The sequence below is a fragment of the Lepisosteus platostomus genome, chromosome 13 (genome assembly GCF_059453375.1).
Source record: "Lepisosteus platostomus isolate fLepPlt1 chromosome 13, fLepPlt1.hap1, whole genome shotgun sequence".
Classification (NCBI taxonomy): Eukaryota; Metazoa; Chordata; class Actinopteri; order Semionotiformes; family Lepisosteidae; genus Lepisosteus; species Lepisosteus platostomus.
The window spans coordinates 14,492,966-14,510,423 of NC_142623.1; the positions used below are offsets into that span (position 1 = coordinate 14,492,966).

A 17,458-nucleotide genomic window follows, 5' to 3' on the forward strand; every position below is an offset into this window, starting at 1 on the left:
CAAGTGGAGCAGAAACTGCAAAAAGGTCTGTGGGCACAAGTTGCTGAAAATAATGCACTTTAACTGGGGGGGGGGGTCAGAAATTGAGGACTGAGTGCAGAAGAGGGTCTACACCCGTAAGCAGATCAGTTCCAGGCTGCAGGCAGCACTGGCGGCGAATGAACCCCAGCAGACACAGGGGTCCCCAAGGACCAGGACCGAGAAGCGCTGGCGTACAGGAAAGGAAAGAGAACAAGGCTGTCTCTGCTGGCCCTGTGTCTTTTAAGAGGAAGTTAGGAAGGCATGGTTCTGGATCACCCTGGCGTGTGGTCTTTAGGACTCGACACCAATCCCGTGCTTCCAGGTGCTTTAACAGGCCGATTTCTAAAGCGTCCCACACCAGCGCCAAACCTGCTGCACTGATATTTTCCATTTTATAGATAAGATCAAAATCCAGGAAGAGGTACGGTAAAGAGTTAACCATACAATTCTGGGAGCTTGACAGAAACTCTGAAGCACTATGGGTGCTCATGTTCATAAACTACGTTTCTCAAGATTTTTTTAATCCCATGAATCAAATGCCCTGTAAAACCAAATAACACACAAAAAAACATGTATATACAGGTACATATAAATAAAAACACTTGAAGTGTGGCTGGACTGAGTTGCACATGAAAGGAGAAGTACAGTAATCTAGTCCTGTTCAAACTTTTCTTTGTTGAAATAGAACAGCCACCTGGACCACACAAACAAACTGTAACAAACTGCACTTTGGATTCGGGTTACTACTACTAGCAATCATGTGCAGAGACCTAGCAAAGGTGATCCGGGTTGCAAACGATAGTTTCCGAAGAGGCAAACAAGCTGTAAGAGGAGGCCTGGTTCTTCTGGAATGAAGTAAAAAAAATACGTCTTATAATTACAGAGATGACCCATCTCAGATATTTTTTTTTTTTAAAGGCTACCACCTACGATTTAAAAAATAAATACATACGTTGCCTGCCATTTCCCATTTCCGAGCTACTTGTTACTCAGAAAAAAAGACGGGGCTCCGCCTCAACCCCAACACACCCCCCCCCCCCCGCCGTGGACCGCCGTGCGGTACCCCAAGTTGAGAGCGCTGTGAGCCGGGACTCCGGCGGGCCCTGTGCTGGAATAGCTTGGCAAAGGAGATCAGCGAGATCATTCCAGTGTGCCGGACACTGAAGGCTCTGCGTGCTTCTTTAAAGTTTTTGCATCAGGGATGGAGTCAGCCTCAGGGGCTGTGTAGCCAGACTGTACCAGAACAGGAGCAGGATTCTTAAGGGGAGGAGTGGTATCTCTGCCATTTCCATTTTTGGGTCAGAGATGCTTTCCCAACGTGCCATTAAAGATCGAGGAATTCGAACACCCTCCGTCTTCTGACCCGACTCCTCTTCTGCAGACACAGCAAAAGGAGAAAGGATAGCCCCCTGCAGACAGCGGGATGTGTCTTTTAAAAATGCCATGGTCCTTGGGGCTGCTCTCTTCACCCTCAAGATGAACATTTCACTGCCCCGCTCTCAGGGGCTCAGCTGGGGGGTGAAGTGGGGAGACACAGCAACGGTTGTCGAAGCAAAAAAAAAAAAAGGAAACTGATGGAAAAAAATAGGAGGCTTCAAGCTTCACGGGGCCTGCTGATTCAGATTCTCTCTCAAAAAAACGGCAACAAAAAAAAGACAGAACACGTCACGACAAAATCCAGCGTTCGTTTGCATAGAGCAAGGCAACCCGGGGCTGCAAAGCAGGCCGCGAGCTCCTGGAGAGGAAGGGGGAGTGCAGGGCTCGCCTCAGGCGGTCTCACACCGCCGAGTCTCTCAGTCTCTCTCTGCCATTGGACGTCTTCTTCACTTTGGAGATCCCCTCCAATACACCAGACTCCGTCACCCTGTATAGGGTCACAGGCAGAAACACGGGCATTAAAGGGGCTCTCCAGGGGCATTTCTGTGAGAGCCAGAAAGTAGGAAGGACAAGCCGGAGAAGGGGGAGAACACCTACTCAGGAAGTAAGAAAACACAGGGGAAAAAAATGCATTTGCCTGGCAAAAGGAAAGATATTCCTCATGGACGCCCAAGCTTTACTTTCCTGTACGATGGCACCAATAAAAACAAAACTGCTTTTAAGTAAAAATGCTCATTGTTACCTGACTACATAGCTGGAAATGAACGGCCACACACTTAACACTTGGGATCTTGAGTGCACAAACTCATCACTGACAAATGTATGTCCACCCTGCTCCTAGTTAACCAAATGGCTTTTTTGCGCTGCTCACAGTAAAATCTTGCTGGGGAAACACCTCAGGCGCAGAGATGGCCCACAAAGCACAGGGGCTGATGACAGACAAAATAAATAACAATCTTACACTTCGTCCATCTCCACATCCTCCTCGTCCTGGGGCAGCTGGAGGTAGGGGTTGTTGGAGGCTGGCCTGAACTTGTACCCCGTCAGCACAAAGAAGATCAGAGTGGAGACTTCCACCAGCAGCTGAAAAACAGCACACAGCCCCCGAGTCAACACCCCATTCCTTTATAACCGAGACTACTCCTGCCTGTACACATTCCCGCAATATTCAGAATCTTCCTTAACCTTTCATGAATGGCTATATTGTTTTCTTTTTTTCTTAATAAGAAAAACACCTGAGGGGAGTCCTAGCATATTTTTCCCATGTTATGGCTTAGATCTCCCAACAACATTGCGCTCACAAAAATCTGATTCACCTCGAAAGAGACAAGCACCAGTTCGGACACAAGCAGAGTGCCTTACCTCGTAGAACCACTGCCACTGGAACGGCACGGTGACTTTGAGGAGAATGGCGATGATCCGGGTGAAGTAGATGTAGCACACGATCTGGAGGCAGAGCACAGACTTAGACATGTGAAGAAGGAAGGGGCTCCTCCTGTTCTACACCTGGGCTGGAGCAGCACACCTGGAGCACAACAGCACTGCCCCCCTGCAATACTCCTGCCTGCACAGCGCTCCGACTCTGTATCCTCAAGGCGAACAGCAAGAACAGAGCTGCACGGTACTGACCATCACGTAGTAGTGCCGGAAGAGCTTCAGCTTCTCCAGGTTCATGGCAGCTGCAGGAGCAGAGGAGGAGAGAAGTGTGAGAGATTGGAAAGACACCAGGGAACAGTGACGAGTTGGGGGGCTGCGTGGGCAGGGAGGGGAGCCAAGCAGAGGTCAATTCCAGAGTGAACAGGAAAGGCTGGAAGGACACAAGCTTGAAGGGCTGAAAGGTAACTGCTGATTGTGCCTACGAAGACAAGGCATCAATGTGTTCCTTCACAACACTAGCCTGTAAATACACTAAGAATGCATCTGCTGAGCAATATGATAAGCAAATGAAATACGAATAAAAAGCAATATGAAAAGTACTAAGTGCGCCAATGTGAAAAGCTGTAGTACGAGAAAAAAGAAACATACCAGTCCAGACTCAGGTTAAAAACGATCAATTATTGTTTACTGACTGCTTTAAAAAATACAAGTTGTGTGGCCCCCTTATAAACAGCACAAACCCAACACATTTTTGTGTGCTCCATTTGTGCCCTTTAAAGTAGCATTTCCTGCTGCTTTCATCGATGAAATATATCGCTTTCTTTTTTTAGGGTGTGATGTCACTCAGCCCCCCTTACAATGGCGACAAGAGGCATGTGAGCCCCTGAAAAAGCTTCACAGAGCTTGTCAGTAGCACACATTCAATATGCAGGGATCACATCAATCCAGACTGAACTGAGATTAAAGGTACAAATCCCTTATAAAAAAAATCACCTCCTACAATACACTCACTTCAGACGATACAGTCATCCTCTGCACAAATCCACAAACTCGTGAGAACACCACGCAAAACAGAAAGTCAAGTCCTCAAGCCAAATGTTATTAACAGACTACTGTGTGCGACTTCTTGAAAAGCCCCACACATCAGAAATACTAATAAACCATCAACACTCACCTTTCCCGTCTGTGCTGGAGGCTTCCTGCAAATGACGTATTGACCTAGAGTTGGGAAAATCAGAAACCGTCACTGCCCTGGGCCTGGCTGCACTGAGGTTATTAAGCATGAGCGCGCGTGAACCAGGAGAGCCAGGGTTTACAGCACAAGTGTAACGAGCTGCATGGGCTGCAAAGCACCAGGCTGACACGAGAGACGGATCTGCCACCGATATCAATCTGCATCAGTGACTGTGTGTGGTGAATGCTGTGAGGGCAGAAAAGGCTAGTCAAACCACACAGCAGCTGACGATCGCCTTCGGGCCTCCACGAAGAGTGACAAGGGAGGGTTGCTGAACGCTGGATAACGCTGGGGGTGATTTTCTGAGACTTTGCACATGTTCAGCCGCAGCAGGCTACTTACCAGACCACGGGGAAGAGGATGGCTCCACAGCAGATCAGGTCGACCAGGAAAAGGATCTCCTTCCACAGGGCGTACTCACTGGTGCCCTCCTCCGTCGACTCGATGATGATGTAGGCCACATTGGCCAGGACCTGCACAGAGAAGACAGAGTGGCTACTGACCGGGAACACAGCTGGTCCACTCCAAAGCAAGTCTTTAATCTAATTTACCCCTACTTAATTAGGGCAGCAAGGTGAAATAAAATAATGCAATGTCAATTAACCAATTAAGGATCAATTACACACAGGTTAATTAAGCAGTTTACAAGAGCCAGCAAACACTCTTAATAAATCAAAAGAACCCATACACAAAAGATATTCAGTACCTGAAGGGGGATAACAATCATGAAGATCTTCTTCTCCTTGTCCGACAGGATGTATTTGACAAAAGCCCAGCCAGTCCCAATGAGGGCCAAAGTGATGAAGAGCAGGGCCCCCTTCAGCCTAAGAAGAAGACAGGCAGAGGCAGCCTGATCAGCGCCTGACAGCTAGGTAGCTCTATTGAATGCAACCCCACACCGGTATCGCAGAAAGACAAACCTGCATTGAAATCTAACTGCCCACAGAGCATTCATACCACAGTGCACGCAGACTTTCAAACATGTGTCAAGGGCAAAGAATTAAAGGCAATGTTAAACGCCTTAAAAACAAGGACTAGTCTAGAAAGTACTCTTTGGAACAAAAAGACCCTGCTGCTAACTCAGTACAGGTCCACATGCACAGCAGAACTCACAGGTGGGTGATGTAGTACATGACAGCCCAGCCTTCAATGGGGTGTCCTTTGGTGTTGATGAAGTAATAGTTTATCTGCAAATTAAAACACGTTCAGATTAGCTTGTAGCGGTGAACAGTTTTTTTTACACCCACTCTCACGCTATCAGCACCAAACCTGCAGATTTTACTGGAGTAATTTACTGGCAAGTGATCATGCTGTTCTTGGCCAATTAGACCCACAAACGAGTTAATGAAGTCACAGGGTACTGTAGCTCATCTGGATTGGTAGGGCAGCAGGGAACTCTGCTGAAGCGGCTCTCCACACAACGCTGAGAACTCACGCTGTGAAAGATGAGCGAGAGGGACTTGGTGAAGGCCAGCGCTGCCATCAGCCAGTGGATTTTAAAGACGTTGAACCTGCGGGGACAAAGACAAGCCCGGGGGTGGCTGAAAGCACTTGAAAACCAGAGAGAACAAACACATCCATCAAGGCCTGCACAAGACAAAAACAGAGAGGCACCCCTGGAACTGCCTGCTTCTACTATGAGGGAGCTTTTAAAACTAACCAGCCTGTTCATAATGAAGAGGATATAATCACCGTTTAAATCTCCAGGAGTAGAAATAAGCACTGGAGCACCCTGATGTGGTTTTTGCTATGTCAATAAGCCACATAAGTGTTAAACAAACTGCTCATTACTGCTACAGGGGTGGGCAGCAGATTAAAAAAACCCAGAAGGAGCCCCAGGCCCATAAAGCCTGGACTTTGTGCCCCTGAACCCCTTTCCACCCAGGTGGGGCATCACGGCTGCAGGGTGGTTTCTATGAATGTGTGGAGTGGTCACAGAGGAACAATGCTGGAAAATGCAGAACATCCCACATTCCCGGGACATCAAGCTTACCAGCATTGGAAGAGCATTTGGTTTTTGTTTTATTTTACATCATGGGAGCTTGGCTCTTCCCTCAATAGGTGTTTCTAACTCTCAGCTCTACCCCAGTGGCCTGTGAGGAGAACCTCAAAGGTTTTGAGGTTCCAGATCTCGAGAGGCGAATGGGCAAACGAGAAGGCAGAAGAGAGACAGAGCTGGAAAGGGCAAAGAATAAAGCAGCAGAACCTGACAATGCTTCACATTACGCCAGCGACTGACCAGCCATGCTGTGGACACGAATTCTCTGGGAAGCTTCAGGTAACAGCTGGATGAGGGCCTTAGATCAATAAGATACTAGGAACCAAGCGAGCAACACCAGCCACAGAGCCCGTAACTGCAGCGTCCCAGTGTCTGGCTCTGGTTACCTGTGCTTCAGCAGGATGTACACCCAGAACATGGCGGCCGTGAAGAAGAAGCCCGACATGACGATGTATAGCAGGGGCAAAGGAATCTCCGCAGCCGACAGGTACCCCCCGGGGTTCCTCTCCGTGATCAGCACCTGCAGGAAACAGAGAGAAAACACCTGGGAGTCAGGGAACTCCGCCTCCACCTCCATCTGCCATCCAGGGACCCAGCTCCAATGCAATTAGCAAGCAAACAGACACTAGGGCAGTGAAATTCAGTCCTGGTCCTGGAGAGCCACCAGGTTTTCTAGGCAACTTGTAATCATCAGTGAGATAAGTCCTGGAGGCAGGAGTAACAGAGACTATTTAAGTAAACAACTGGCTCAGTTCAAGTCATTAATAAGCAGGAGAGTATTAACAGGTACCAGATCTGTCCTCCAAGACCAGGAGTGATTTGCATTAGACTGCACTGGTCCTGAACACATATTTAAGTGAATGAAGGACCAAATTCACAAGGAAGCAATCAAAATGAGCTGCAAACAGGCCTTGACATTAGGCATCCGACTTCAAACAAGTCTGCAATAACAGTTGAGCTGGCATTCTTCCCTTTACAGCGAGGGGTGACTCTGTTATCACAACCTTACCCGCCACCATCCAACCCGATTAAACTCGCCTGCTCCCCACTCTCTCGCCGACTTCATAACTGTCAGATCACAGGTGACGGAGGTAAGGGTGTGGATTTTGGCAGAGGCGAGAGGAACATGGAGGATGATATTAAAACCATGTAAATGCCCAAGCTTCACTCTGCACACCTGATGTGGGCAGTGTACACAAGCTTTCACACTGATGCTCATCATCCCCTACAACGGAGCACAGCTCAGCCTGAAGAGCCCTGGCCCCATGACCAGGAAAGTAAAGTAGGGTGGTGGAGCCAAGCCTGGGCTCCTGAGCCAGGAGGACAATGCATAGCAGAGCCAGGACAGAGATTAGACTAGCGCTGTCCTTCTCCGTGACTGTCATGCACTGCAAGGCTGATGCAGAGAATACACCTGCAAGAATAATCTTAACAGCTCAGGCCATCCTGTCAAACACCGCAGCTGAGGGTCAGCACGACGGGAGACAGTGCAAACTCACGTCCAGGTTGAAGGGGATCTCCTTCCCGGGGATCCTGTTCCTGCAGTTGTGGAAGTTGAGGCTGTACAGTCCCTCGGACTTAGAGCCGAAGGTCAGGTGAAACTGCGGGACGGACAAAAGGGACAAGTAAGTTACTCACCTCTGCTCTAATGAAAAGATTAGGCTGAAGAAGCCAAGATGCTTCATTAACAGATGTCTGTTGACCATGAACCATGAACACTGCCCTTAACCTTTCAGGACCAGAGCTGGGTATTCCTTTGGAAACTGATTTCTTACAAGACTATATTTTGGAAACAAAGACTGGCCTGCATTTACTGGCCAAAATATTAGGAACCCCTGGTGCATACCACGACTGGCCTGTGCCAAGAGCTGGAGTGTGGCAGGTGCATGCCACAAGGCTCTGAAACATCTGCATCGGATCTCCTCCTCCTTTTCCAGAACAGGATTCCTGTTTCCAACAGGATTGAGATCTGAGAATGGCACTGGCCAATAATGGCAAAGGAATATCTGTCTCAGGCTGCTCGAGCCCAGCCATGAAGTGCCAGCACCAACAAGACAGTATTCGTACTCATGGGAGGGTTCCTAATGTTCTGGCCAGTGAGCATACAACACCTACAGGACCAGGACTTGACACCAACAGCACTGAATCATGACTACAAATTTGGAAAAAAGCTTCAAACTAAATTGAAAAATCCCATTAACCTACAAAGTTAGAAGAAGAATCTCAATTCATTTTTGCTGTTTCATCAGTACAGGCTTCGGAGAGACAAACAGACAGAACAGGCAGCTTTACTACACTGATATTCCAACAATTCCATAATTCCAAGGGTTTTTCTCCAGCACATTTCCCTGGTGTACGGTAAAGGAAAGGGAGGTGCTTAAGCAATAAACCTTGAAGAAAATGTTTCTTTTTGCTTACACTGAAGTTGTAGACGTTGTCTCTTTTTCCCAAGGCGAACGTCTTCTCCACCTGCGCCGTAAGAGCAATCGATTAACTGCTTGCAACAAAGAACCATTGAAACAAAAACACAGAACTGCATCAAAACAAAACACAAGTCTTCTGAGCAGCAAACACCGGCAGCCTGGCCATCAGGGATGACCACACGACTGGGCTCCCGACTCTTCTGGGATTGTCCAGCACGCCTCCGGTAACAGCCCTGGTCTCCTCCCAGGAGCCCCGCGGATCGCAAAGATGTCAACCGGACACGAATGAGACCACTTAGGAGTAGCACCACCCTCCACACCTCCACTGAGTGAGGTGGAAAGCAGGTGACCTGGTGCATGGAAGTTAACAGGCTGCTCTTTCCATAGCACAGAAGATACCTGCTGCGCCGCTGCACTCTGCTTACTTTACTGGGCAAGGTGCTGGGGCTCTTCCCCGGCGAGGTCTTCCGCCCGCCCTTCTCGGGCTCGGCTTTCTTCTTCTCAGGCTCCTTCCCTTTCGACACCTCCGCAGCAATCGGACTGCTTTCGGTGGGGGCTTTGGCCGCGTCTTGAGGACTTTCCCTTTTTCTTCTGTTTCCTGCCAAAGAACGAAATGATCTGCGCTCTATTTGGGCTATTGCAAAGTCCAAAATCTGCCGACGCCACTTGTTTATCCTGGATTGGATTACTCGCCCATTCAGTTTCTGTCATCAGCTGCTTAGCCCTTGGCTTCCTGGCAAAGGGCCCCCATATCCATGAGGGGTGAATAAGGACCTGCACATATGCTCCTCCGGCAGGACCACCTGTCAGAGCCTTTCCATCCATCCTCTAACCTCTTTACCCAGTACTGGGTCGCACAGGAGCTGGAGCCTATCCAAGCAAGGCAGGGTATACCCTAGATGGGACGCCAGTCCATCGCTGGGCAGACAGACACACTCACACCAGGGCCAATTAACCAAACTGCATATCTGTGGGCTGCGGAAGGAAACCGGTGCACCCGGAGGAAACCCACTTGAACACAGGGAGAACATGCGAACTCCACACATACAGCAGAACAGCACTTGAACCCAGGGCCACTGCGCTGCAAGGAACCGCTATGTCACCCACATCCTTCCCATATCCCAGCTCCAAACTCCATCAGGTTTTCCACAACTCTCCTAGTCGTTAAAAGTCTACAGCCCTCTAACCCTGATCAGTGTATATCATAACAGAGATAGAGAAACCTGGATTCCAGAGCCTGAGCCCTAGCGGATACAAAATCACTGATATGACATGCCTCCTCCTGTGTGCATATCAACACGTTTCTGACTAAGGCTCAGAGCCTCCAGCTAGACATGTGACCTGCGACAGGCTTTTTCAATCAACAGTCATTTGTATGTGAGAGAACAAAGGAAGAAATGTTGAACAGGTATGGCCCACAGAAAAGTATTGAAGTATTGAAGAGACTGAAGTCTCGCAGGCTGGCAAGGAGCTTAGCTCATCAAACTCTCCAGTAAAAACAGAAGACAAAAACAATTATACTTGAAACATGGATAACACTAACCTGAGGACTTTTCGGCTTCCTTGTTTTGCAAGTCCACGGCGAGGATGCTGTCCTGCTCCCCAAACATCTGGACTTTAACTCTGTACAAAACGAACAGCACCAAGGTTAAAACAGATGAACACCCCCCCCACACCCCTGAGGACTCACATCTGTAGCCACAGTTGAGGATGCCTCATAGACTGAAAAAAAGAACTGAGATGCTATTAAAGAAAGTCTCGAACATTCAGCCAATAACAGCCAGAAAGCCGGACTGGCTCTGGGCAGGACCCCAGGAGTTCTGCTTTCCAATTCAGCCTTGAACTGAGCTATTTGCATAACTAGATATTACAGAGGCAAGTCAAATGTTTCCTAAAGTCAGCTTTAAATCTGTTGTGTGAAAACTAAAACATAATACAGGCAAATAAAAGCAAACTCCTGGTTCAGTTAGCTCTCCAATCACAGAGCTGAGAGGTCAGGAGGGACTGGACAACTCCAGGCAGCACAGGAGCAACCCCAGAACTGGTGACCGGTATCGGGCGGCACACAAGGCCAGTCAGGAAGCCCTCAACATGAGGGGGCTCCTGGGATCTTACTCTTGGGTTTTGACATCGATGAGGAAGAGGATGAGGGGCTCAGAGCTGCTCTTCTGATTCAGCACACATTCATCCAGGTCCTCCGCCTGCAGATACACGCACAGAGGAGAAGAGGGGACAGAAACAGGGTCACTGCCTGCATCACGGGGTCAGACTCTCAGAGTCTCAGATTTCACACCAAGCAGGTCCGCAGAGAAAACACATTTACTGTTCACACCCACATTAACAACCTGCAGTTACATTACAGGTATGAGCTGGGAGCAGTGTCAGTGCGCGGGCTACAGACGAACAAGCAAATCTTAATTGAGGAAAAATAGAAAGAAAAATGAAAACTCATAACATTTCTCTACTCAACCTTGAGAAAGCTTCACAGCCAAAACAGTGAGATTGTCATTCTACTTTATATCATGGAATTAATATCTACTCGTTGCTATAAATACTGCATATATTATATATATTTACATACACAGGTCTATTAGTTCTCATAAGAAGAGAATTTAATCCCAGGGGTTCCAGTGCTGGCACAGATTTGAGGAGACAGGTAAATCTGAACTCTACAGTACGTGCTGGCATAGTCAAACGTACAAGGAGGAGCTGAATAAAAATCTGAAGAGTAAAACACAAGCTGCCTCACTCCCACATCTCTCACACATCTCTGCCACAGCATTGTGCATTCCAGGTCTGGAATTGAACTCTACTCTACTACCTCTCCACTCTAACCCCTGAAAAACAAATATCTACTTACAGCGTAGGTCAACACTCCATCGACACGGGATTTCGACAGACTGAACCCAACCTGCCAAGCAAGTTCAAAACAAACAAAAAAAATGATTTCAAAATAAGTTATGCCGTGAAGTTATCCTTTGCATGACCGACGCTGCCCACACTGCTGCAGGGTTAAATGAAGTGTAAACTACAAGCAGCTGTTGAAACAATAAATTACATCTGTCAGCATTGAGGTCTGGGATCTCACACTGATCTTGGACAGACAGAAGGCATTAGACACCAAGCCCTCGCATAATTTCTTAATAAAAACACAGGACGTCCCCTAGAATCCGTAGAGGTGGCAACGAAGTCTGGTAAGAGCTGCAAGAAGAGAGAGCCCTTCATCTTTCTTTCTCCAGAGCTCTGTGCTTTTTTCTCCCCTTTCCCTGGTTTGTACCTGTTGTCTGGCATGTGTGCACTAAGGACTAGGGTGTGGCTGCAGTCTGTGTTTGTGGTCAGCCCTTTTACTGAGGAACCGCTGAAAAGTGAAGAGCAACGCTCACATAGGCCATCAGGACAATAATGAAGCACAAAAGCTGCGACACTGCCGCAGGACATGCACAACTCAGAATCAAATTCTGCAGACAGAAATTTGTTATGAGCTGAGAGGCTGAGAACCACTAAACCAGATATTAAGATGGACGGCTCTGCCCAAAAATGAGCTAATGAGCCAAATTCTGTTCGGCCTACAAGCGTGAGCTTGACTGTGTTGTATCACTTAAACAACACACTGATTATAGAATCAAGTGACAAGATTTTGCCACCACACTGGTCAAGGTCAGCCAATGCAGACATGACTCGAAGAGGCTCAGGAAGCTCTGCCTGTGATCTCCACCTCACCCCTAAATTCTCAGCTATGTGAGTGGGGCGTGTATAGCTGAAAACTGTGAATAAACTGTAACATTGGGTTTCCTGCAGACATCTGCATGCAGGAACGGCGCAGGCTGCTGCCAGAGCAGAGTCCTCACACAGCATGCAGTACAGCGCAGGAAGCGGAGAAACCCAGGGATGCAATCCCTGCCACAGGCCGGGGAAAGACGACGGACGGCGATCTGCTCACCGTTCTGCCGTCGATGGTTTTCTCGTCTTTAAGGCTCAGCCCTCTCAGGTAGACGTCCAGTGTGCCGTTGCCGTAGAACCCAAAGGAATTCAGGCGGATCAGGGATCGGGTCTCATTCTGGAATGAAAGAGACGCAGGAAGAGGACCGAGTTCAGTCAGGAAGACCAGCAGACAGCAGTATTCCTCTCTTTCCCTTCGATCCTAATCAAATAGAAGCGGACTGCTGCCACCCCGCTCCGAATTTTAACCCTTCAGGAACGCTGGAAAAGGAAAACTAGATTCATGTCAGAATGACTCATCCGTTGCATGTCAGTCACAGAAACAAAATTATCAACCGAGACACAGAACAATTCAAAATTAATTCTACATTTTCAAACCACATTGTTTAAAACTATGACTAAGACCAATGTAATATGGCTCACAATACAGTATATAGTGATTTCAAATATCCAAGGATGGAAAGCTTATTGCAGCAAGTATAGATACAAACAGGGAGCTGCATCAGCTTGGAATACACAATGGTAAATCCCACACACATCATGTTGTTAAAGTGAAGATATTACAATACCTACACAAGCACGGACACCAGACTTTGATCCGCACAGTGGTTCGGCTTTGACGTCAGCTTTTCACCCGGCTGGTCCCGCAGGGCTCTCGCACAATGTGTGCACCCGCAAGACAACCGCCAGACCCAGCCCCCCGCTCAGCTGCGCACCGAGGAGCAGCAGCGACGGCCGAGATCCTCACGCAGGTCATGAAAAGTGTGAAACTGCTGAACCATGTGTGTTATAGGCTGTGCCGGGGGGAATAACCTCCCGCGCAAGAAGGCTGCGGATGTTAAGACAGCGTGTCTGATGAGCAGGAAAGCCAACGCTAAGCATGAGCGCTGGAAGTATTTCATCACCGCATCAGTCTGCACAACCTTACTCCAAGCGAAAAAGCATACATCCAATACTGAACAATGGTTTAATTCAACAGCAGCTTGTAAAACAGTAAACAGCGGACACAGCAGTGCAATCTGAGTCCGATTTCCACACCCGGCTGTAACCAGCTGCAGTGCACGCCTGCTGTTCCCCCCAATTGCTGTGAAGACACAAGGGCTCGTAAACCGCCTCTGTCTTGCACTGCTCAGCTCTGACACCTGACAGTGGTGAGTCATGCAAAAGGCTTTACTTAAGATGCTCACAAAAAGACAGGGGTGAGAGTGTGGGGGGAGCAGGGTTAGACAGGCCAGTAGCCTGTGACGCCTGTCAGACAGCCGGTTCTTTAAGAGTGGATCTCAAGGTGAAGCTTGCTTTTGCAGGGAGAGGGTTGCAAAGTCAGAGGCAGTCCATCCTGAGCTAGTTTGAGACAGTTCTTGCAGGTGCGTGTTAGGAGGCAGGAGGGAATCACAGCTCATACACAGGGTTGGAAACCAGTCAGGACTCACAATGCCAAGTAGTTCAGGTGGGTAGCTGCGTCAGCATGCGTAGGCTGCAAAGGAGCAAGTAATAGGTCTTTCTCACACCTGAGGAAGACTCCACAGCCGAAACGTCATGTTTTCTTTCTTCTCTTTTCAGCATGGAATAAACCTATTACTTGTTCCCTCACAATGCATAGCTGTTTTATTCCAAAACCAGCAATTTCCAGCTTGCAGGGATTCATAAAAGTGGTCGAATCAAACTGAAAGGGTACATTAAATATATTTTAACCCAATTTCTAACTACACAAATTTACTTTGATGGGTGCAATGATAAAAAAAATACCCAGACACCGATTCTGATAAATCCCAGACAAAACCAGGCTACTTGGTAATGAGAATCTATTTGTTGTCACTATAAAACCTGGAGTGGATGAGTGAATGCAATAGGAGTCCTGTCTTGCACCAGACTCCTGTGCAACTGTGGACTGACCGCTTTCACTGATACTGCTAAAGGAGATAAGGTTTCGATATTGTGCCTGTCTTTCAGAGCCACACAGAGGACAAGGTGTACATTTAGAGTTGTCTAAATAAGTCAATCAGCTCACATGGGCATTCATGCTTCAGTTAAACACACGTAAAAATTTGTATTTTAAAATATGTCGGTATGTCATTTAATTAACTCGTAACGAGTGCATTTATGTCATTTTTCCCGTAATAATAAAGGCTGACATTTCTCTAGAGCCTTCCATGTCAAAGGATCCCAAAGCTGTTCTGCTATGAAGAGCAAACTGTGACAACCCATTTGTTCACGCTGTGGTTTTAGCGCAAGACGCTATCATTCAATTCGTGTCCCTTTAGACACGCCAGATATTAAGCAAAACGCCGTGTCTAGGTGGCGTGGCGGTCTCCCGCGTTTGAGCCGCCACGACTCACCCGGATCTCTCGCACGTTTCAACCGGAATCGCCTGACACGGATCATGGTAACAAAGATAAATATGTTTCGTCCCCTGAAGTTCACGTCAAAAGTTCCAGCGATGCTAACAGCGCTCCCAAGCTGTCTCACGGATCAACAACTCTACAAGAAGCGCTGGTGGCTCTCGGTTCCGTCAGCTAGCTACACCGAGCCTTCACTGCTTTGTCGCTCATTTGATTCAGCATCCAGGCGCAACAACAGGAGGCAACGATGCGACCTGAACCACACGGTATTCAGAGGCCCAAACATGCCGACCGTACAGCGCTGACTGGGGCCGTATGGAACAAATGGAAACGCCTCTTACCTTCAACACTAGATGGTGTATCCTAGCGCCACAGCAGCCAAAAAGAAATATGAAAACGAACAGTCGACAACAACTTCCTCGGTCCCCGGCCATCGTCGCTTCCCCTACGATAAGGTGTACGTTGTTTTTATTAGTCCCTAAACTCCGCTTTCCAGTTCCGAGTTACTTCCGGCTCCTCAGTCAGGAGTTACACGTCACCACAGCAACACCTCGCACTTCCCGCCTCCACAGGAGCGAGTGACGCGACTCTTATCCAATGAAAAGCCGCAGGTGTCGCCTCTCGCCCGCCCCCTGTGATTGACTTCAGTTTGAACGAATCGGGTATTTCTTAGAGGAACTTTTTACCGCGTGACCTGAGGGGGTTTCACTACAGGTGAGGTTTCGAAGCTGTACAAATGACTGACGTTTGTTGTGTAAAGAAACTTCCCATTTTAGCGACTCATCCTGCATTGAAAACCGCTTTCATCTCCGTGACCCCATGGAATTATCATCTTGAAAGAAAAAAAAAACATTATTCTTTTTACTTTAATTGATCGCCTGATACCTGTCTGTTCTAATACGTGTTAAATAAATATCAGTAAAATCCATATATATTCTTAGGGTCTGTGACCTTAACATCAGAGTGCGTAAAAGGTTAACCTTATCTAACCTTCTTAATAAAAGTCAGGCTGCAGCATCTCACACTTTTCGGCGATGGAGATTAGCTCAAATTGTAGAGCGCTCGCTTAGCATGCGAGAGGTAGCGAGATCGATCCCTGCATCCTCTACGTGAGTGTTTATCCATCAGCTACATCACCCTGCAACTCTCACCTGGCAACCCACTGAAGTTGTGCTAGTTGCCAGTTCCTGGCCGGTAGACCGCCTGGGAAAGCTAAGGCTGCTGCTGGAAGAGGTGTTAGTGGGGCCAGCAGGGGGCGCTCACCCCGCGGTCTTTCTGAGGTCCTATAACCCAGTGTAGCGATGGTATACTATAAAGGCGCATGAGATGAGACGTAAAACAGAGATCCTGTGACTGTAATGGTCATTAAAAATCCCAGGGCGTTTCTTAAAATCCTCCCCACTGAGAGGTGGTGTGTGGTGAGCGTTCTGGCGCACTATGGCTGCCGTCGCATCATCCAGTTGGATGCTGCACATTGGTGGTGGTGGAGGGGAGTCCCCATTACCTTTAAAGCGCTTTGAGTGGAGTGTACAGAAAAGCGCTATATAAGTGTAAGCTATTATTATTATTAAATATTATTATTAAAATGAGAGGGTTGTAACCCCGGTGTCGTGACCAGATTTCCCCCTGGCCTTTACCAGTCGTGCAATCTTAATAAATATTCCCGTTCATTACTCTGTTCTCCTCCCCAGGTGGCGCACTTTGACGGGCGTCGCATCATCCAGGTGGGGCTAAACATTGGTGGTGGAGGGGAGACCCCATTACCTGTAAAGTGCTTTGAGTGGAGAGTCCAGAAAAGCGCAATGTAAATATAAGGATTATTTATTCCCTAAATCGCTCAGTACTACAGACTAGATTTACTGTCGGTGCCACTAGAGGGCACTAGGGCATAAATACTAGAGGGTTTCCGAGAAGCTGAAAAAAAGTCTAAACCGGAATTAAAAATCGTTTTCTGTCGATTCGAAAGACTGCCCCACAGTGTTATTCCCTGCTTTTAAATAACAGCACCTGCGTGACAGGCTGCACTGTATGCGAAAAGACAAATTCCTAATACAAGAAATTGTATATGGCCAATAAAGTGAGCCCATCTTATTTTATCTTCATCCCCACAGCGCAACACCCAAAAAGCTACCTGAACAAACGCAGGGAGGAACTGGAGGTTAGATTGACGCCCACATAACCAATCAGAACAAGCGAAAATGATGAGCTCACCCAATAACAATGGGGCTGGGAAACTATTGACAGCCACATTCGCCAATAAAAAATACGGGGCGGGTCTATTGATGCCCGCTGGTAATGCGGCTGAGGTCACTTATGTTCAACTCGGTGATGTTCAAGGGGTCGTGACCCCATTACCCTTCCTCCTTTAAAATCCTTTCAAAATAAAGTAACTCCACATGTAAAATGACAGTAATAACTCAGGAACCTTTCGCAGTCTTGTATTGTTATTATTAGTTTTTCAAACCCCCAGACGTAAAACCAACAGACTCAGGAAATCTTTCATTCCCACTGCAATTACACTCTTTAAAACACTACAAAGTAACTACTTTGTCTCTTGTTTCTTGTCTCCTGTGACACGTCTGTATTCTCTTCCCTTTTGATGGTGTGTATTTGTCATTGTGTTGTGTTTGACTGTGCTGCAAAACAAATTGCCCTAGGGGACAATAGAGCTTGAATTGAATTGGAAACAGCAGCACGGACTCCCAGGAGGGGTAAATGAATTACCTCCAAGTGGCTTTTAGCCAGTGTG

General features: G+C 47.7%; 1 protein-coding gene across 1 annotated transcript; it reads right to left on the minus strand.

The window, feature by feature from the left end:
* Window positions 1-1,298: 1,298 nt before the first annotated feature.
* On the minus strand, window positions 1,299-15,267 carry gpr108 (G protein-coupled receptor 108). Its single transcript, XM_088603402.1, has 18 exons — window positions 15,051-15,267; window positions 12,372-12,488; window positions 11,292-11,342; window positions 10,547-10,632; window positions 9,975-10,054; window positions 8,857-9,029; window positions 8,427-8,477; window positions 7,508-7,609; window positions 6,395-6,528; window positions 5,445-5,520; window positions 5,123-5,196; window positions 4,716-4,833; window positions 4,352-4,482; window positions 3,950-3,993; window positions 3,028-3,077; window positions 2,761-2,844; window positions 2,360-2,481; window positions 1,299-1,885 (listed from the first exon to the last, which is right to left on the minus strand). The coding sequence occupies exons 1-18, from the start codon at window positions 15,141-15,143 to the stop codon at window positions 1,798-1,800; spliced, it is 1,674 nt and encodes a 557-aa protein (XP_088459528.1). The 5' UTR covers window positions 15,144-15,267; the 3' UTR covers window positions 1,299-1,797.
* Between the last annotated feature and the right edge of the window lie 2,191 nt (window positions 15,268-17,458).

What these genes read in the sequence shown, in the direction of transcription:
- gpr108 (XM_088603402.1), bottom strand. Translation starts at nt 15,143, where the DNA reads ATGGCCGGGGACCGAGGAAGTTGTTGTCGACTGTTCGTTTTCATATTT. An exon ending in TACATCCTGCTGAAGCACAG is followed by an intron (nt 5,521 to 6,394) that starts GTAACCAGAGCC and finishes TTGTCCCCGCAG; the next exon opens with GTTCAACGTCTTTAAAATCC. An exon ending in ATGTACTACATCACCCACCT is followed by an intron (nt 4,834 to 5,122) that starts GTGAGTTCTGCT and finishes TCTTCTTCTTAG; the next exon opens with GCTGAAGGGGGCCCTGCTCT.